At 43.2% G+C, this 22,160-nt stretch overlaps 1 protein-coding gene across 5 annotated transcripts in view; it reads left to right on the top strand.

The window, feature by feature from the left end:
- SKP1 (S-phase kinase associated protein 1) overlaps positions 1-21,445 on the top strand; it is a 227,917-nt gene extending 206,472 nt beyond the window's left edge. For all 5 annotated transcript variants that reach the window (XM_073620788.1, XM_073620785.1, XM_073620784.1 and 2 more), the window contains exon 6: positions 19,477-21,445. In XM_073620788.1, coding sequence (XP_073476889.1) covers positions 19,477-19,512 — 36 coding nt within the window. In that variant the 3' untranslated portion in view covers positions 19,513-21,445. The remainder of the gene's footprint in view (positions 1-19,476) is intronic.
- Positions 21,446-22,160: the final 715 nt, after the last annotated feature.

Raw genomic sequence — 22,160 nt, 5'->3', positions numbered from 1 at the left:
TTCCATCTTGAAGGAATCCAGATGTATGTAACGGTTTATTCTTTTCAGGTCTATTATCTGTCTCCAGCCCCCATCTTTTTTGGGGACGAGGATGAGAGCGGAGTAGAAACCGGAAAATCTTTCTTCCAGGGAAACTGAGATTACTAGGATAAAGCATGTTTAGCCATGACGGTATGAAGCATAGCTCTGGCTGAGCATCTTATGTCGATGGATGCTTCTCCGATGAAATCTTGAGCTCTTCTAACACCCTCACTCCTTGGGGACCCTCCCAGCCAATCGCCTGTTTTACTGCCTGTAGGTAGGGTTGTACTAAGGCAAAACTGAAGCTGCTTGGGTCTGTCTCATCAGAAGAATCTTCTGATGGATCTTGACCCACCGGTGCTTTTGTGGGTGAATTTAGCGCTGGTAGAGTAACTACGCCTGCAGATGGTCCTGGGAGTACAGACTCTCCCTCCTTCTCCATATGTTGAGGGGTTTGCTGCGATGGCAGCAAGGCCATTAGCTCAGAAAAGGAATCTAACCACCTTCAGCAGATTGGGAACTTGCTGGCCCTATGATTCCCTGTCTGCGGCTTGGTCTCAAACAATTTTTGCAGACTAGCTTGTCTGCCGTCGGTTGCTCCACATGCCCAGCACTTTCTGGTTCCTTCATGACTTATGGGATGGGTGATGACCCCTTGAGGACCTATGTCCACCAATGGTGTCTGGATGAGTGACCATGACGGCCCCCACTGGTGTCTCTGGGCTCATGCCTGGAAGTCTTCTTGGGCGTATAGGACTGGGGGGGGGGGGGAAGAGAAAATAGCAGTGTAAATGCACCTTTCTTTAAAAAAAAAAAAACACCTACCACACAGAGGCAGGTTAGATACCAGCAGGAGCTCAATTCAGGCAACCCTCTAAGAGATAGAATGCCTAGTGAATCTGCTGCAGTGCTTAAGTACAGGAGTGGGCGGCCCGCATTAGCACAGTACCACCCACTGCCCACAGGAACACCAGACAGGGCTCTTGCCCTTCTCCAAGATGGCCAGCACGGCCTCCCCCCACATTGCGCATGCGCGCTGTACCTATGCAGTAGCAGTAGCTCCGTGAGATTCTCCTGGCCACTGCGTGCCGCACCGCCCCGCAATTTCTGGGATCCTGGTGCATGCACAGCGCGCACAACACAGAAGAAAACTAACAAAAATTGATGTCAAACACACGCCCCGACTCTTAGGAGCAGATTACACACAGTAACCATCTGCACAGTAAAGGGAAAGATCCAAACGCCTAAATCCAAGGGGAGTAACTCTAGAAGGCATACAGCATGAAGAAAGGCAAGAAGGGAGTCAGAGGAGAGAAGAGAGCCAAGATAAAAAGAGGAAAATGCTCTAGAGACCAGTAAAAATGCTCCTGGTTAGGAAAGCTACTGAAGTCCCAAAAGACCCACAGAAGGGACTCCTCAGTATCGGCGCTTTTAGCGGCCCATGACTGAGGACTGCATCTGGGAGAGGTTGAAACCAGGCGGAAGCTGCATGGAATGGAGCAGAGGTAAGGACTATCGCAATGTCACTGAGGTATGAGGAAAAACAGGAGAATGATGGGGGAGTCACTAACCTTTTCTTTTATGAGAGGCTCCGCCCTCAGGACAGTGAATATCACTAGTATGCTGCCATGGATGCACCAGGAAAAAGTTTTGCCTATAGTTCTACTTTAACCACTTAAAGCGGGGGTCCACCTATCTATCGTTTTTGTTTTTTTTTAGTTCATTCACAAACTTTTCTTCTCAGCATTACATACTCACATATTGTGTGTAATATGTCTGCCTGTGTCAGATTTCGTCGGAAAGAATAACTTATATTATTCACTGCAGGCGGTTTCCATCTTCATTGTGGGCATTTGAAGCCCACAAGCATTTATTTCCTGGATGTGGTGAATGCTGTGCTCCCAGCATTCACCGCTCGTTCCCGCACATGCTCAGTGGCATCCTGGGAAGCCTGAGACTAGCTCCCAGGAGTCTGGGAGAGACTAGAAGCACGCCTACTCCCACGGGAGGAGAACCAGGAAGTGCAAAGAAGAATAGAAAAATAAAAGGTAATTACGGCGATTTAAATTTTTTTAAACGGCATGTCAGCATCTAGGCAAGGAAGAGAATACATACAGATATTGTTCAAAATTTGGGTGGAACTCCGCTTTAAGGACTGAGCCTCTTTTTGAGATTTGTTTACAAGTTAATTTTTTTTTTTTTTCTAGAAAATTGCTTATAACTCCAAACATTATATATATATATATATATATATATATATATACTGTCTTGCAAGCTCAATTATTTGGAAAAAAAATACACTTTTTTAAATTAAAAAATAAGACAACAGTAAAGTCGGTCAATTTTTTCTATATTGTGAAAGATGATGTTACACCGAGTAAATTGATACACAACATGTCAAAATTGCACCCGCTCGTGAAATGGCGCCAAACATTGGCACTTAAATTCTCCATTGGCAACGTTTTTGAAATTTCTACAGGTTAACAGTTTTGAGTTAACCACTTGAGCCCCGGACCATTATGCTGCCTAAGGACCAGAGGTCTTTTTCCAATTTGGCACTGCGTCGCTTTAACTGCTAATTGCGCGGTCATGCAATGCTGTACCCAAACGAAATTTGCGTCCTTTTCTTCCCACAAATAGAGCTTTCTTTTGATGGTATTTGATCACCTCTGCGGTTTTTATTTTTTGCGCTATAAACGGAAAAAGACCGAAAATTTTGAAAAAAAATGATATTTTCTACTTTTTGTTATAAAAAAAATCCAATAAACTAAATTTTAGTCATACATTTAGGCCAAAATGTATTCGGCCACATGTCTTTGGTAAAAAAAATGTCAATAAGCATATATTTATTGGTTTACGCAAAAGTTATAGCGTCTACAAACTAGGGTACATTTTCTGTAATTTACACAGCTTTTAGTTTATGACTGCCTATGTCATTTCTTGAGGTGCTAAAATGGCAGGGCAGTACAAAACCCCCCCAAGTGACCCCATTTTGGAAAGTAGACACCCCAAGGAAATTGCTGAGAGGCATGTTGAACCCATTGAATATTTATTTTTTTTGGCCCAAGTGATTGAATAATGACAAAAAAAAAAAATATATATTTACAAAAAGTTGTCACTAAATGATATATTGCTCACACAGGCCATGGGCCTATGTGGAATTGCACCCCAAAATACATTCAGCTGCTTCTCCTGAGTATGGAGATACCACATGTGTGGGACTTTTTGGGAGCCTAGCCGCGTACGGGGCCCCGAAAACCAATCACCACCTTCAGGATTTCTAAGGGTGTAAATTTTTGATTTTACTCCTCACTACCTATCACAGTTTCGGAGGCCATGGAATGCCCAGGTGGCACAAAACCCCCCAAAATGACCCCATTTTGGAAAGTAGACACCCCAAGCTATTTGCTGAGAGGCATGGTGAGTATTTTGCAGCTCTCATTTGTTTTTGAAAATGAAGAAAGACAAGAAAACATTTTTTTTTTTTTTTCTTTTTTCAATTTTCAAAACTTTGTGACAAAAAGTGAGGTCTGCAAAATACTCACTATACCTCTCAGCAAATAGCTTGGGGTGTCTACTTTCCAAAATGGGGTCATTTGGGGGGGGGTTTGTGCCACCTGGGCTTTCCATGGCCTCCGAAACTGTGATAGGCAGTGAAGAGTGAAATCAAAAATTCACGCCCTTAGAAAGCCTGAAGGCGGTGATTGGTTTTCGGAGCCCCGTACGCGGCTAGGCTCCCAAAAAGTCTCACACATGTGGTATCCCCGTACTCAGGAGAAGCAGCAGAATGTATTTTGGGGTGTAATTTCACATATTTCCATGGCATGTTTGAGCAATATAACATTTAGTGACAACTTTGTGCAAAAAAAAAAAAAAAAAAAATGTGTCTCTTTCCCGCAACTTGTGTCGCAATATAAAATATTCCATGGACTCAACATGCCTCTCAGCAAATAGCTTGGGGTGTCTACTTTCCAAAATGGGGTCATTTGGGGGGGTTTTGAACTGTCCTGGCATTTTATGCACAACATTTAGAAGCTTATGTCACACATCACCCACTCTTCTAACCACTTGAAGACAAAGCCCTTTCTGACACTTATTGTTTACATGAAAAAGTTTTTTTTTTTTTGCAAAAAAATTACTTTGAACCCCCAAACATTATATATTTTTTTAAAGCAAATGCCCTACAGATTAAAATGGTGGGTGTTTCATTTTTTTTTTTTCACACAGTATTTGCGCAGCGATTTTTCAAACGCATTTTTTGGGGAAAAAACACACTTTTTTAAATTTTAATGCACTAAAACACACTATATTGCCCAAATGTTTGATGAAATAAAGATGATCTTAGGCCGAGTACATGGATACCAAACATGACATGCTTTAAAATTGCGCACAAACGTGCAGTGGCAACAAAATAAATACATTTTTAAAAGCCTTTAAAAGCCTTTACAGGTTACCACTTTAGATCTACAGAGGAGGTCTACTGCAAAAATTACTGCCCTCGATCTGACCTTCGCGGTGATACCTCACATGCATGGTGCAATTGCTGTTTACGTTTGACGACAGACCGCCGATTGCGTTCGCCTTAGCGCGAGAGCAGGGGGCGACAGGGGTGTTTTTTTTTTTTTTTTTTTTTTCTTTATTATTTTTCTGCTTTTTTTATCTTATTTTTAAACTGTTCCTTTCATATTTTTTTTTTTTAATCATTTTTATTGTTATCTCGGGGAATGTAAATATCCCCTATGATAGCAATAGGTAGTGACAGGTACTCTTTTTTGAAAAAATTGGGGTCTATTAGACCCTAGATCTCTCCTCTGCCCTCAAAGCATCTGACCACACCAAGATCGGTATGATAAAATGCTTCCCCAATTTCCCAATGGCGCTATTTACATCCGGCGAAATCTAAGTCATAAAATGCTCGTAGCTTCCGGTTTCTTAGGCCATAGAGATGTTTGGAGCCACTCTGGTCTCTGATAAGCTCTATGGTCAGCTGGCTGAATCACCGGCTGCATTCTCAGGTTCCCTGTTGAGACAGGAGAGCCAGAGAAAAACACGGAAGACGGTGGGGGGGGGGGGGGGCATTCCCTCCCACGGCTTGTAAAAGCAGTCTAGAGGCTAATTAGCCGCTAGGATTGCTTTTACATGAAAGCCGACCGCTGGCTGAAAAGAATGATACCAAGATGATACCTAAACCTGCAGGCATCATTCTGGTATAACCACTCAAAGTCGTGAATGGCGTACCTGAAGACAAAAAAATGGTTAACAATAAAGCACAGTAAACGGTAAAGTATAAAAAATTGCATACCTGAAAAAGCAAACATGATAAAACATAATAACAATAAAACATTGCAGAATAGAATACAGTAAAAAAGAGCAGAACAATAGAGAGAGAATAGAGAGAGAGAGAACAATAAAACGACAACTATTTTTTTTTATTTTATATATATTTTTTTTTTTTACACTTTTTTTGTAACTAACTTTTATAACTGTAACCGGTTCCAGGTTCGGGTCTCTCAAAATGCGATGGCATCTTGGGAGACCCTGTGAAAGTGTGCCTAGTCTGTGCAATGCTGTACCCTACGCTAATACTCAACTAGTGAATGGTAGCGTTCAAAACATTCACCAATGCAAAGACCAGGATTGTCAGGACAGGAGGGACAATAATAGCGGGTGTCACGCCTATATCCGCGCTTGCTGCAGACACAACATCTTTTTTGGGGGTTTGTTGGGTAGGGGTACTCGGTAGGACATAAAGAAAATGCCTCTCATGCAGCCGACTGCATTTGGTTGGGGATGTGAATGGGGGAAGTACGGGTGCTGCAGAAGTGGTGGGTTCCCAATTAAGATTGGCGAATGCAGCAGGAAGGGCACTATGGGCACGACGGGCCTGTTTGTCCTCTTCTTGGTGGCAGCGGGACACTACTTGTGCTTGCCACCTCACCAGCTTGAACTGCACTTATGGGACTCGCCACGTCACCAAGTGTTACTGCAGTGCTGGTTTGACTACGACCGGGGTGTACTAGGCCGCTGGTGCTTGCCAGTTCACCAAAACGCTACCAAAAAAACTGTTAGCGATCGCAGGGATCAGGCCTGACTCTGCGAACGCTGCAGTTATGCGTTTAGTGTTTTGTAAGTGTCAGTGATCGATCGATACTGCACTTGGGTGGGCTGGGCTGGGCGGAGGGGCAAAACGCAGGTGCTAGCAGGTATCTGGGCTGATCCCGCTAACACTGCGTTTTTGGGAACCCTAAACTGCTGGGGACGCTAGTATAGATCTGATCGGATCAGATATTGATCCGTTCAGATACTATACCACTAAGGGAGGTGTATGCTGCGTGCGTGGGTGTTAGCGGTACTGGCGCTAACCTGATGCTGCCTGGGGCTGGTGCTTGCCAGTTCACCAAAACGCTACAAAAAAAACTGTTAGCGATCGCAGGGATCAGGCCTGACTCTGCGAATGCTGCAGTTATGCGTTTAGTGTTTTGTAAGGGACAGTGATCGATCGATACTGCACTTGGGTGGGCCGGGCCGGGCGGAGGGGCAAAACGCAGGTGCTAGCAGGTATCTGGGCTGATCCCGCTAACACTGCGTTTTTGGGAACCCTAAACTGCTGGGGACGCTAGTATAGATCTGATCGGATCAGATATTGATCCGTACAGATACTATACCACTAAGGGAGGCGTATGCTGCGTGCGTGGGTGTTAGCGGTACTGGCGCTAACCTGACGCTGCCTGGTGCTTGCTTGCCAGTTCACCAAAATGCTACCAAAAAAACTGTTAGCGATCGCAGGGATCAGGCCTGACTCTGCAAACGCTGCAGTTATGCGTTTAGTGTTTTGTAAGTGACAGCGATCGATCGATACTGCACTTGGGTGGGCCGGGCGGAGGGGCAAAACGCAGGTGCTAGCGGGTATCTGGGCTGATCCCGCTAACACTGCGTTTTTGGGAACCCTAAACTGCTGGGGACACTAGTATAGATCTGATCGGATCAGATATTGATCTGTACAGATACTATACCACTAAGGGAGGCGTATGCTGCGTGCGTGGGTGTTAGCGGTATTGGCGCTAATCTGACACTGCCTGGGGCGACGCATATCACCGCCGGGCGATCAGGGGGCTAAACCTTTATTCGGTAATAAACGGCGGGTGCCCTGACACTATAAAAAATAAACAAACTAACCAGCGTCAACCGTAACGTTTATACGGTGATCAGTGGTGAAAGGGTTAACTAGGGGGCAATCAAGGGGTTAAAACATTTATTAGATAGTATATGGGGGTCCCTGACACTATAAAACGCTGACGGCGAACCTAAATATTTACGTCCCTAACTAGCGTCACCAGCGACACTAATACAGCGATCAGAAAAATGATCGCTTAGCAACACTGGTGACGGGGTGATCAAGGGGTTAAAACTTTATTGGGGGGGGTTAGGGGGGTATCCTAGACCTAAAGGGGGGTAATACTAACTGTCCCAACACTGTAACTGTCACAAACTGACACTATGCAGTAATCAGAAAAAAAAAAAAAAAAAAACCTGCTGGTGTCAGTTTGTGACAGGGGGGGGGGTGATTGGGGGGGGGATCGGGGGGCGATCGGGGGGGGGGATCGGGGTGTTTTGTATGCCTGGCATGTTCTACTGTGTGTGTAGTGTGTTGTGCACTTACATTGATGTCTTCTCCCCTCGGCGCTGGAACGGAATACCGAGCTGAGGGGAGATGACATCATTTCCTTTGCTGCTGTTTAGCATACAGCAGCAAAGGAGTGTTCCCATTGGCCGGCGGCGATCGCGAGGGGGGGGCCACGAACGGATGGCCTCCCCCTCATCTCGGATCGCCGGGGAACAGAACGGGACCGCCTCGGGCGGCGGGGGGGGGGTCCGATCGGACCCCCCACCCGCGGAAGGCAAATCACGTACATGTACGTGATTTTGCCTGCCCGTGCCGCTTTGCCGACGTAAATCGGCGTTAGGCGGTCCTTAAGTGGTTAAGTGAACAGTTTTGAGTTAGGAGGAGGTCTAGGTCAGGTGAACAGTTTTGATTTAGGAGGAGGTCTAGTGCTAGAATTATTGCTCTTGCTCTAACGATCATGGCGATACCTCACATGTCTAGTTTGAACACAGTTTTCATATGCGGGCGCGACTTGCGTATGCGTTCGCTTCTGTGCGCGAGCTCGGTTAGACGGGGTGCTTAACCACTTGACAACTGTGCACTTAAACCCCCTTCCTAACCAGACCAATTTTCAGCTTTCGGTGCTCACATTTTGAATGACAATTACTCAGTCATACAACACTGTACCCATATGAAATTTTTGTCCTTTTTTTCACACAAATAGAGCTTTCTTTTTGTGGTATTTAATCACCGTTGGGTTTTTTATTTTTTGCGCTATAAAAGAAAAAAGACTGAAAATTCGGTAAAAAAAAATGAAATTTTCTTTGTTTCTGTTATAAAATTTAGCAAATTAGTAATTTTTCTTCGTAAATTGTGGCCACAATTTATACCGCTACATATCTTTGGTAAAAATAAGTACAAATCGGTGTATATTATTTGGTCTTTGTGAAAGTTATAGAGTCCAAAAGCTATGGTGCCAATATCTGAAAATTGATCACACCTGAAGTACTGACGGCCTATCTATATTCTTGAGACCCTAACATGCCAGAAAAGTACAAATACCCCCCAAATGACCCCTTTTTGGAAAGAATACATTCCAAGGTATTTAGTAAGAGGCATGGTGAGTTTTTTGAAGTTGTCATTTTTTCCCACAATTCTTTGCAAAATCAAGATTTTTTTTCTTTTTTTTTTTTCCCCCACAAAAATGTCATATTAGCAGGTTATTTCTCACACACCGCATATGCATACCACAAATTACACCCCAAAACACATTCTGCTATTACTCCCGAGTATGGCGATACTATATGTGTGAGACTTTTACACAGCGTGGCAACATACAAAGGCCCAACATGCAGGGGAGCACCCAGGCCAATTCTGACATTTCTCTCCTACATGTAAAAAATCATGATTTATTTGCTAGAAAATTACATAGAACCCCAAAACATTATATATGTTTTTTTTAGCAAAGACCCTAGAGAATACAATGGTGGTTGTTGCAACTTTTTATCTCGCACGGTATTTGCTCAGCAAGTTTTTTAACACTTTTTTTTGGGAAAAAAAAGTTTTGTATTTTAAAAACAAAACAGTAAAGTTGGCCCAATGTTTTTGCATAATGTGAAAGATGAAGTTACACAGAGTAAAGAGATACCTAACATGTCACCCTTCAAAATTGCACACGCTTGTGGAATAGCGCCAAACTTCGCTACTTAAAAATCCCCATAGGCGACGCTTTAAAATTCTTTACTGGTTACATGTTTTGAGTTACAGAGGAGGTCTAGGGCCAAAATTATTGCTCTCGCTCTACCGATCGCACCGATACCTCACATGTGTGGTTTGAACACCGTTTTCATATGTGGACGGGACTTCATGTGCTCGCATGCAGAAGCGAATGCACACGTGACAGGGGCGCTTTAAATTTTTTTTTTTTTTCTTTTTATTGTTCGTTTTACTTTATTTTAGTTTGACACTTTTTTCCAAAAAAAATTTTTTTCGATCACTTTTATTCCTATTACAAGGAATGTAAACATCCCTTGTAATAGGAATATGGCATGACAGGTCCTCTTTACAGTGAGATATGAGGTCAATAAGACCCCACATCTCACCTCCTAGGCTGGGAAGCCTGAAATAAAAAAAAAAAATAAAAAAATCGATCCTGGCTTCGATCGTAGCGGTGAGACGGTAAAAGCACCGGAGGGCGGCGGGAAGGTCCCCTCTCGCCTCCCATAAGAACGATCAAGCAGTGGAACAGCCACTCTGATCATTCTTATGGTGTAGGGAATTGCCGGCTGAAAAAGCCGATATCTGAATGATGCCTGTAGCTGCACCCATCATTCAGATATCCCCGCACAAAGTCAAGGACGTCGTATGACGGTGGGCAGGAAGTGGTTAAAACACTTTGTGTTAAAAAAAAAAAAAAAAAAGTTACATAGTAGGTGAGGTTGAAAAAAGACACAAGTCCATCAAGTCCAACCTATGTTTGCGATTATGTGTCAGTATTACATTACATATCCCTGTATATTGCGGTCATTCAGGTGATTATCTAATAGTTTCTTGAGGCTATCAATGCTCCCCGCTGAGACCACCGCCTGTGGAAGGGAATTCCACATCCTTGCCGCTCTTACAGTAAAGAACCCTCTACGTAGTTTAAGGTTAAACCTCTTTTCTTCTAATTGTAATGAGTGGCCACGAGTCTTATTAAACTCTCTTCTGCGAAAAAGTTTTATCCCTATTGTGAGGTCACCAGTACAGTATTTGTAAATTGAAATCATATCCCCTCTCAAGCGTCTCTTCTCCAGAGAGAATAAGTTCAGTGCTCGCAACCTTTCCTCATAACTAAGATCCTCCAGACCCTTTATTAGCTTTGTTGCCCTTCTTTGTACTCGCTCCATTTCCAGTACGTCCCTCCTGAGGACTGGTGCCCAGAACTGGACAGCATACTCCAGGTGCGGCCGGACCAGAGTCTTGTAGAGCGGGAGAATTATCGTTTTATCTCTGCAGTTGATCCCCCTTTTAATGCATGCCAATATTCTGTTTGCTTTATTAGCAGCAGCTTGGCATTGCATGCCATTGCTGAGCCTATCATCCACTAGGACCCCCAAGTCCTTTTCCATCCTAGATTCCCCCAGAGGTTCTCCCCCCAGTGTATAGATTGCATTCATATTTTTGCCACCCAAATGCATTATTTTACATTTTTCTACATTGAACCTCATTTGCCATGTAGTCGCCCACCCCATTAATTTGTTCAGGTCTTTTTGCAAGATTTCCACATCCTGCGGAGAAGTTATTGCCCTGCTTAGCTTAGTATCGTCTGCAAATACAGAGATGGAACTGTTTATCCCATCCTCCAGGTTGTTTATGAACAAATTAAATAGGATTGGTCCCAGCACAGAACCCTGGGGGACCCCACTACCCACCCCTGACCATTCTGAGTACTCCCCATTTATCACCACCCTCTGAACACGCCTTTGTAGCCAGTTTTCAATCCATGTACTCACCCTATGGTCCATGCCAACGCACCTTATTTTGTACAGTAAACGTTTATGGGGAACTGTGTCAAATGCTTTTGCAAAATCCAGATACACCACATCTACGGGCCTTCCTTTATCTAGGTGGCAACTCCCCTCCTCGTAGAAGGTTAAATGATTGGTTTGGCAAGAACGATTCTTCATGAATCCATGCTGATTACTGCTAATGATACCGTTCATATTACTAAAATCTTGTATATAGTCCCTTATCATCCCCTCCAAGAGTTTACATACTATTGATGTTAGGCTAACTGGTCTGTAATTCCCAGGGATGTATTTTGGGCCCCTTTTAAATATTGGTGCTACATTGGCTTTTCTCCAATCAGCTGGTACCATTCCAGTCAGAGATATATCCAGGGATATATATATCCCAGCTTAGTGCAGCTACAGGCTATTAGTATGTCTGGAAAGCCAACAAGGAGAGGCAGACAGTCACATAGTCACAAGCCAATAAAAGAGGGCAAGCAGGCTCTGTGTCTAGAGGCAACAGTGCTGGTCGTGGAGACGGTGCATCCTCATCAGCACGTGGCCGTGGGACACGCTTGGCCTTTTTTTTGGCAGCTGGCCGTGTTGAGCCGCAACATGCGGAAGACTTGGTTGAGTGGATGACCAAGCCGTCCTCATCCTCCTCATCCTCTCTCACCCATGCTCAGGGTACTTTGTCTGGCAAAGCAGCTGCCAAAGCGGCCTCTTCCCTCGGCTCAATGGCATCAGTGACTCTTTCCCTAGCCCCACCATGTCCTCCTGAAGAGTTCCTCGAACTGTTTGACCACAGTGTTGGGTACATGCTCCAGGATGATGCCCAGCGTTTTGAAGGCTTTGATGATGATACTGAGCTGATATCATTCTTATTACTAAAATCTTGTATATAGTCCCTTATCATCCCCTCCAAGAGTTTACATACTATTGATGTTAGGCTAACTGGTCTGTAATTCCCAGGGATGTTTTTTGGGCCCTTTTTAAATATTGGTGCTACATTGGCTTTTCTCCAATCAGCTGGTACCATTCCAGTCAATAGACTGTCTGTAAAAATTAGGAACAACGGTCTGGCAATCACCTGACTGAGTTCCCTAAGTACCCTCGGATGCAAGCCATCTGGTCCCGGTGATTTATTAATGTTAAGTTTCTCAAGTCTAATTTTAATTCCGTCCTCTGTTAACCATGTAGGTGCTTCCTGTGTTGTGTCATGAGGATAAACACTGCAGTTTTGGTTACTGAAGCCCCCCGATTCACTCGTGAAGACTGAGGAGAAGAATAAATTCAATACCTCTGCCATCTCCCCATCCTTTGTAACCAGATGTCCTTCCTCATTCTTTATGGGGCCAATATGGTCTGTCCTCCCTTTTTTACTGTTTACATACTTAAAGAATTTCTTGGGATTATTTTTGCTCTCCTCCGCTATGTGTCTTTCATGTTCTATCTTAGCCATCCTAATTGCACCCTTACATTTCTTATTGCATTCTTTATAAATTCTGAATGCTGTGGATGATCCCTCAACCTTGTATTTTTTGAAGGCCTTCTCCTTTGCTTTTATATGCATTTTTACATTGGAGTTAAGCCATCCAGGATGTTTGTTCACTCTTTTATTACCCAATGGGATACATTGGCTAATGCCCTTATTTAATATGCTCTTAAAGCAAACCCATCTCTCCTCCGTATTCTTTGTTCCTAATATTTTATCCCAATTTATGCCTTTTAGCAAGGTTTGTAGTTTAGGGAAGTTGGCTCTTTTGAAATTCAATGTCTTTGTGTTCCCTTCATGTCTCCTATTTGTGTGATTTATACTGAAACTAATTGACCTGTGATCGCTGTTACCTAAATTGCCCCGTATTTCCACATCTGTTATCAGGTCTGTATTGTTGGTAATCAGTAGATCTAGTAATGTTTTATTTCTAGTTGGTGCGTCTACCATCTGACCCATAAAATTGTCCTGCAAGACATTAAGCAACTGGCGAGCCTTAAATGAATGCGCGGTTCCCTCCGCCCAGTCTATGTCTGGATAATTAAAATCCCCCATTATGATAACACTTCCCATCCTTGCTGCTAATCCAATTTGTGATAGGAGATCCGTCTCCACTTCCTCCCTCAGGTTAGGGGGCCTATAGCATACTCCCAGTATTATTTTCCCCTTAGCTTCATCCCTTTGGAGCTCTACCCATAAAGATTCCACCTCCTCCCTAGCCCCCTCAGTGATGTCATCTCTCACATTCACTTGTACATTATTCTTGATATATAGGCATACCCCTCCCCCTTTTTTACCCTCTCTATCCTTGCGGTATAGGGTATACCCTTGAATGTTTGCCAGCCAATCATGAGAGCTGTTGAACCAGGTCTCTGAAATTCCCACAAAATCCAAATCCTCCTTGTACAACAGTATCTCTAGTTCACCCATCTTGTCCGCCAGGCTCCTGGCATTGGTGAACATGCCACATAGTTTAGACCGGTCGCATATTGTCCTCGTATTGGGTGTTTCAAGATTGCAACTTGGACTTGCTACTATACTCACCTTGTGTTTTTGTGCTTTGGTTAACCTACCACTAATGCCCCCAATACTACCCTCTGGAATATCTTCCGCGCTGGCTATCACTGTCTCTGGACCCTCCCCCCCATCGCCTAGTTTAAAAACCCCTCTAACTTTTTGGCCATCTTCATTCCCAGCAGATCTGCACCCTCCTCATTTAGGTGCAGTCCATCCCTTCTATAGTACCAGTTACCGACTGAGAAGTCGGCCCAGTCCTCCAGGAACCCAAACCCCTCCTTACTACACCAGCTCTTCAGCCACTTGTTTACTTCCCTAATCTCCCTCTGCCTCTCTGGTGTGGCTCGATGTACCGGTAGTATTCCTGAGAACACTACCTTGGAGGTCCTTTTCCTCAATTTAGCTCCTAAGTCCCTAAAATCGTTCTTTAGGACACTCCATCTGCCTCTGACTTTGTCATTGGTGCCAACGTGCACCATGACAGCCGGGTCTTCCCGTTGTCCATTTATACAATATTTCTAACACATAGCACGTACATACCAAAAATGACACCCCAAAATAGATTCTCCTGCTGAGTACCGCGATACCACATGTGTGAGACTTCCACAGCCTGGCCACATACAGAGGCAGAGTATAGCCGAGTATGGCTGCGCATGGCTGGGTATTGCAGAGTATGACTGAGTGTTGCGGGGTAGTGTGAGGTAGTGCAGAGTATTGTGGGGTATTGCAGAGTATTACAGCATGGAGGGATGGCTGAGCATGGATGGATGGCTGGATGTGACTGTATTTGTCACAGAGCAGCATTGTGGGCACTACAGATGCAGCCCTCAACGCTGCTACCATCCGATCCCTCCCCCTCTCCTCCCCTTCTACCGATCGGTACACAGAGGAGAGAGAGGAACCGGCGCCCTGACATGACGCCGGTTTGTTTACATGTGATCGCTCCGTCATTTTACGGAGCGATCACATGGTAAACGGCCGCGATCAGCGGACGTTCACCGTGATGCGCCGGGTCCTCTTGACCTTCTCGGGTGCGCGCCCGAGCAGTATTCTGGGAGGACGTCCATGGACACCCTCCCAGGATAAGCCGACCGCGCTGTAGCCGTCTTTCGGCTCTCTGACCGTCAGAGGCCTGGATGCGACGCTATGATGTCACGTCCAGGACGCAGCTGGAAAGCATGGGATCCTTTTTTTGTTTTTTTTTTCAGCCTGGAGGAGAGATGCGGGGTCTTTTACACCCCATATCTCTCCATAAAGAGGACCTGTCACGCACTATTCCTATTACAAGGTATGTTTACATTCCTTGTAATAGAAATAAAAATGATGAAGAAAATTTTATTTTAGAGAAAGTAAATAAAACAAGTAAAATAAACATAAAAAAAAGTTTAAAGCACCCCCATTCCCACAGAAGTGAACGCACACGTAAGTCCCACCCACATTTGTAAACTCTGTTGAAACCACACATGTCAGGTATTGCCACGTGCGTTAGAGCAAGAGCAACTCTAAACTGGTAACTTGTAAAAAAAAATTAGTGTTGCCTATGGAGATTTTTAAGTACCAAAGTTTGGCGCCATTCCATGAGTGTGTGCAATTTTAAAGAATTTTAAAAAACTGTTTTCATGAAATGCGTTTGAAAAATTGTTGCGCAAATACCGTGCGCCATAAAAAGTTGCAACGACCTCCATTTTCCCTAGGGTGTCTGCTAAAAAAAAAAATATACAGTGTTTGGGGGTTCTGAGTAATTTTTCTAGCAAAACAATTATGATTTTTCCATGTAGGAGAGGAGTGCCAGAATAGGCCCGGTATGGAAGTGGTTAATAATGAAAAGGTAAATGGTGTAAATAAAAAATAAATTACAAAAAAAGATATAAAGAGACAAAAGCACAGAAGATAGAGGAGTGAAAATGTAAAAGTATTTTCAGGTCCTGTTTCAGCAGATTTCAGTGAGCAAAGTCATCTATTGACTCTTATAACTTGACGGGTATTCTTTTGCTTGATGGTACACTAATGCTCTCAAAATGTGGATGCATTCCACTTTTCTTCACATCAAGGGGTGTTGACAGACCATCTGACCAATCATCTGGTCTAAGGGGTGGTTGCTGGGATGTCACCACATGGGATGCTGGGATGTCTCCACATGACCATGGCCCAGATACAGTTTTCTATATTCATATCTCTGAATAGCTGCAGATTATTGTCCAGCGTGAAATTTGCTTTAAAATATATGCTAAGGGGGTCACCTTGGTTTTCCATAACGTCTACTATAGGGGTGGTGAATATTACTTTATTCTGGCTATACAGTCATGATTTCAGAAGTTTTGACACATGCTGGGATGATGGATTCTACTGAGAGACAGATATGCTTATTTCAGGGATTCCAACTAAAGTATTTGACCAAATGTCTGTTAACTTTCTAGTCACTGAAGCTGCTAAGTCAGGCATTTTTATGGGCCCTGAAATGTGCATTGGGATTAGATTCTGCTAATCCTATTAACAGGCAGATTAGAGATGTCTGGCATGCAACTAAAACATTATGGATTGTATGAGCTAAAGGAGAAGAGTAGGTGAGAGGCAAAGGGTTACTGTGCTATGCCTTATTATGACAAAATGACATGGAAGACTTGTGACCTGAGAAAAATGGCTGTCACACACAGCTATTCTTGTGCCCAGTACGCACGATCATTACAGGCATCATTTTGTCCATGTTTCTGAAGGGGAGAATCTGGTTGCTATACAGACAGTTCTTGCTCAGCCCTGGACGCAGACAGACTTCCAGGGCTGATTATTCGCATGTAATCGCTCCATGAGCTTTTACATGTGAGCAGCTGTGTATTGCTATGGGAGTTGCCCCCAGATCTCCCGTATCTGATCACAAGTAGCCCTTTTCCCAAGTGTGAATAGGGCCTAAACTTAATGCTTGGGATGCACTATATTGTCAAAGTAATGGGACTCCTGCCTTTACACACACAAGAACTTTGTTGACATCCCAGTCTTAGTCCGTAGAGTTCCACCCTTTGCAGCTATACACCTTCAACTTCTCTGGGAAGGCTGTCCAAGGTTTAGGAATGTGTCCTATGGGAATGTTTGACCTTTCTTCTAGAAACGCATTTGTGAGGTCAGGCACTGATGTGGACGAGAAGGCCTGGCTTGCAGTCTCTGCTCTAATTTATCCCAAAGGTGTTCTGTCGGGTTGAGATCAGGACTCTGTGCAGCCCAGTTAACTTCCTCCACCCCAAACTCGCTCATCCATGTCTTTATAGACCTTGCTTTGTGCACTGGTCCAAATCATTTGGTGGAGGGGGGATTATGGTGTGGGGTTGTTTTTTAGGGGTTGGGCTTGGCCCCTTAGTTCCAGTAACCAAAACTGCAGTGTTTATCCTCATGATACATCACAGGAAGCACCTCCATGGTTAACAGAGGACAGACTTAAAATTAGACTTGGGAAACTTAACATAAGTCACCGGGATCAGATGGCATGCACCCGAGGGTACTTGGGGAACTCAGTCAAATAATTGCCGGACCATTGTTCCTAATTTTTACTGACAGTCTACTGACTGGAATGGTACCATCTGATTGGATAAAAGGCCCGAATACATCCCTGGGAATTAGACCAGTTAGCATAACATTAATAGTATGTAAACTCTTGGAGGGGATGTTAAGGGACTATATACAAGATTTTAGTAATGAGAACGGTATCATTAGCAGTAATCAGCATGGATTCATGAAGAATCGTTCTTGCCAAACCAATCTATCAACCTTCTATGAGGAGGTGAGTTGCCATCTAGATAAAGGAAGGCCCGTAGACGTGGAGTATCTGGATTTTGCAAAAGCATTTGACACCGTTCCCCATAAAAACGTTTACTGTACAAAATAAGGTCCGTTGGCATGGACCATAGGGTGAGTACATGGATTGAAAACTGGCTACAGGGGCGAGTTCAGAGGGTGGTGATAAATGGGGAGTACTCAGAATGGTCAGGCGTGGGTAGTGGGGTCCCCCGGGTTCTGTGCTGGGACCAATCCTGTTTAATTTGCTCATAAACGATCTGGAGGATGGGGTGAACTGTTCAATCTCTGTATTTGTGGACGATTCTAAGCTAAGCAGGGCAATAACTTATCCGCAGGATGTGGAAACCTTGCAAAAAGATCTGAACAAATTAATGGGGTGGTCAACTACATGGCTAATGAGGTTCAATGTAGAAAAATGTAAAATAATGCATTTGGGTGGCAAAAATATGAATGCAATCTATACACTGGGGGGAGAACCTCTGGAGGAATCTAGGATGGAAAAGGACCTGGGGTCCTAGTAGATGAATGGGCTCAGCAATGGCATGCAATGCCAAGCTGCTGCTAAGAAAGCAAACAGAATATTGGCATGCAATAAAAAGGGGATTAATTTCAAAGATAAAACAATAATTCTCCTGCTCTACAAGATTCTGGTCCGGCCGCATCTAGAGTATGCTGTCCAGTTCTGCACACCAGTCCTCAGGAAGGATGTACTGGAAATGGAGCGAGTACAAAGAAGGGCAACAAAGCTAATAAAGGATCTGAAGGATTTTAGTTATGAGGAAAGGTTGCGAGCACTGAACTTATTCTCTCTGGAGAAGACGCTTGAGAGGGGATATGATTTCAATTTACAAATACCATACTAGTGACCCCACAATAGGGATAAAACTTTTTCGCAGAAGGGAGTTTAAAAAGAAATGTGGCCACTCATTAAAATTAGAAGAAAAGCTTTAACCTTAAACTATGTAGAGGTTTCTTTTCTGTAAGAGCAGCAAGGATGTGGAATTCCCTTCCACAGGCGGTGGTCTCAGCAGGGGGGCATCGATAATTTCAAGAAACTATTAGATAAGCACCTGAACGACCACAACATACAGGGATATACAAGGTAATACTGACATATAATCGCACACACATAGGTTGGACTTGTGTCTTTTTTCAACCTCACATACTATGTAAGAATACCTTTGGGATGAATTAAAGCGGAGACTGCGAGCCAGGCCTTCTTGTCCAACATCAGTGCCTGACCTCACAAATGCGCTTCTGGAAGAATGGTCAAACCTTCCCATAGACCCAGTCCTAAACCTTGTGGACAGCCTTACTGGAAAAGTTGAAGTTATAGCTACAAAGGGTGGGACAACTCAATATTGAACCCTACGGACTAAGACTGGATGCCATTAAAGTTTGTGTGTGTAAAGGCAGACTTCCCAATACTTTTGACAATATAGTGTATGTTATCTGGCTGATATTAAAGCAGAGTTCCACCCAAAAGTGGAAGTTCTGCTTTAAGGACTCCTCCCCCCCCCCCCTTACATGCCACATTTGGCATGTATTTTTTTTTGGGGGGGGGGGGGGGTGTACCTAGCTCCCACTTCCGCTCGAGCCACCTAGGCAACTCAAGTGGAAGTTCTCCTCTCCCCCTCCCTGCAATCCTCTGGGACACGTCACAGGTCCCAGAAGATTGTCTGGCCTTAGAGGAGGCACAGCGTGTGCACCCGGCTGTGAAGCAGCAAGCTGTCACAGCTGGGTGCCCACGCTTGTGATGCCAAGGAGAGGCAAGGGAGAGAACCGAGGGTTCGGGCGGCCACATCGCTGTATCATGGGACAGGTGAGTGTGTGTTAAGTCAGCAGCTACACTTTTTGTAGCTGCTGACTTTTAATAAACATAAAAACGGCTGGAATTCTAACGTGTCTGCGATCACAATAGACAGTTAAATAGATTAGAAACTTATTTGTTGCACATTTTCCTGGATTTTAGGGTCCAAACAGTGCAGAGATTTATTTATTTATTTTTAGTTATTTTTTTTTATCATTTCTCTAATGTTTGGTTAAAAATTTTGTTTTTCTAGGTACGCAAAGAAAACCAATGGTGTGAAGAGAAATGAGCTCGTGGTGTGTCACTTTGTCAATAACACACTGTATAAATTCCAAATAGTTGCACTGCTCTGTTTATAATAGACAAGTCGGCTCAGCAGCTTAAAATATTAGCAGCAGGGTGTTTTTTGCTGCATGTTTTGTCCAGTATACATTTTTTTTTCCTCCCCTAACTGTTTTTACCATTGTATTCTTGTGTGACTTTTACTATTAAACTGTAATAAATATGTAATATGTGTGCTTTGGAGGCACAAGGTGGAATCAAGTTTTCTTCTGATGTTATCTCAACCAGTCTGGTGTGTGAACACAGTCCATTACTTATGCACTTGTGCATCTAATGCATTATGGTTTGGAAACGGAGGACTTTCATTGTCACTGTTGCATGATAGTCTCCCTAGCATAATGACACACCGAAGAAGGCTGAACTGACAGTTAACACAAGTCTTATTAACATCTTCATATTTCAATTGTAACCTCATTTCAGCACCAACCACTGACTTTAAAGGATGTTCCATCAGTGCTGCTGTTATAATGTTAAGGCTGGAGCTACACATGCGTTCATATTAATTTCTTTTTCTTTGTTAGTGATTTAAATAGCCTCCCTGTTGGTTTGATTTTTGTGAGACCCTTACTACGCAGGATATCAGACTTGAACAATCGGTCACCCTAGGCTTGTTGGGGATTTTTTCTTTATTTTTTTTTTTTTTTTTTTTTCCAATTTGGTTTAGCAGCAGAAAGCAATATCATATGGAGTACACTATTTTGAGTAATATCTGAAACGGATTCTGTGTAACCGGTTACTGATACCTTGATGTCCTGTACCATACCATACCATGGTGCACATGTAAAATCACATGTGCAGCAACAGCCTAAACGTTGCACTTGACATCAGCTCAGGAGATCCCATTCTGTATCTTGATAGATCTGTTTTCGCCTTCTATGTAAATGTATTTATTTTAGCTGTTGCAGGTGCTCTTGTTTGGGGGGGAAGGCAAACTTAGGCTGTGCTGGCTTAATATACTCAATAAATTGTAATTGGATTCACAGTACGTTACTGCTCTGTTTGACTGCATAATTGGCAAAAGTAGTATTTGCATTACATCTTCCAGTAAACATGGATTACTGCTTGGTATACATTTATGTCGCATTACCTTGTTTTGCCCAGGCTCTTCTCCCATCCCCTCACTCCCTCTCTGCATACCAAAGATAAAACTGGTATTGAGACTTGTCTTCAGAAACATTGAGTACTACTGTATTTAAGTGGCTAGAGCCAGTGTAATCAGCAATTCCCAGTGTACAGAGTGGAACTCGACCTGAAAGTACTACAATTTTTAACAGCTGATTCCCCCCCCCCCCCAACTCTGGCATAACTGTGACAGCCAGGGATCTACTAAGAGTGGAGCTGCATGGTTCCTCTTTTCTGGCACTCGCTCTATTTATTCTAATCATCTATGGTACACCAGCTTTATGGTATTGGTGGTCTGTGGATCCATTATTGGTATCTGTAAATTCTTGTAAGTGAGCAACCAGGAAATTTAAGGTCACATTGTCTATGCTGTACTGGTAAGACTGGACATAACAGATGGAATGAAGAAGCTGACGAGAGATGAACACTGACTTGCGCTACATAAAACAAATTGATAGGTTTGAATGGGGGGGTGTGCGCATCAGTGTTACTGTTTTTTTTAAAGGGTGAATCGGGTCTAGTAGGAAAACCCTTTTCAAACCTCATAATGTACTTGGCAGGATTAGTAATGCCTTTGGGTTTTCAAGTTTTGGTTCTGACAGAACCTAGCTTAAGTTCCACAAAAGTTGCCGTTTGTTTCATACACATTCAGCTGTTCCACGCTTTATTGTTTAGCTTCTATATTTGCCTCATTTTTCATAATACTTTTAAACTGTAAGAGCAGGTTTGAAATTTCTTAATAAACTGAGTTTAAAGCATTTTGCTTCCATTTTTTTTTCACTTTAAAGTGTATGTGGTCAAAAATCATATTCATTGCATTTCAATTATTATTTCTATCCACTTTTGCATTATTCCACGTTTACTTGCTTATTTATGTGACCTATATTTGCTATTCCCTGTGAATATGCACAGCTTGTGTGTCACATTTGATAGAGCCTGCCTTCTGAACCACAGAGGGGCTGAGAGGAGGACAGCATGGTACCATGTAGGATATGTATTTTGTAGAATGTAAAAATTAAACCAAAGGAATGAGGAGAAGAGAAGCTGTGCATAGCAAGCAGGAAATCCAGGACGTTGTGTAAAGTAATGGCCTACAGACAGGAAGCCATCATAACATGAAGGGATTTTTCAGGTAATATATGGTATTGTCAAGTCACTATAGTTTTTGTATTACTATTACAATGTTGATGTTAAATGAAAGTTTCCTGTGACTATAAATCTTTTAATTTGTTAAAAAAAAAAAATACTTATTGCAACCTAAATATAAAAAGGTGTCCCCTACCAGACCTAAAGGTGAACTTCGGTAAAAGAGAGCACCAAGTACTCAGTTGAACTGTATATATGTGAACTGAACCTTGCCTTACTAAGGTTTGCTGATTATAGTGAAGGAGAAACTTTTTACTTGCCTTTTTTATTTTTCCCTCTAGATATTCTGTAGATATTTTCTACTGTCACATCATCTGATACTGCATA

The sequence above is a fragment of the Aquarana catesbeiana genome, linkage group LG03, assembly GCF_042186555.1.
Source record: "Aquarana catesbeiana isolate 2022-GZ linkage group LG03, ASM4218655v1, whole genome shotgun sequence".
Taxonomy (NCBI): Eukaryota; Metazoa; Chordata; class Amphibia; order Anura; family Ranidae; genus Aquarana; species Aquarana catesbeiana.
The sequence above is the reverse complement of the archived record's forward strand: the minus strand, read 5'-3'. Positions and strand labels throughout refer to the sequence as shown.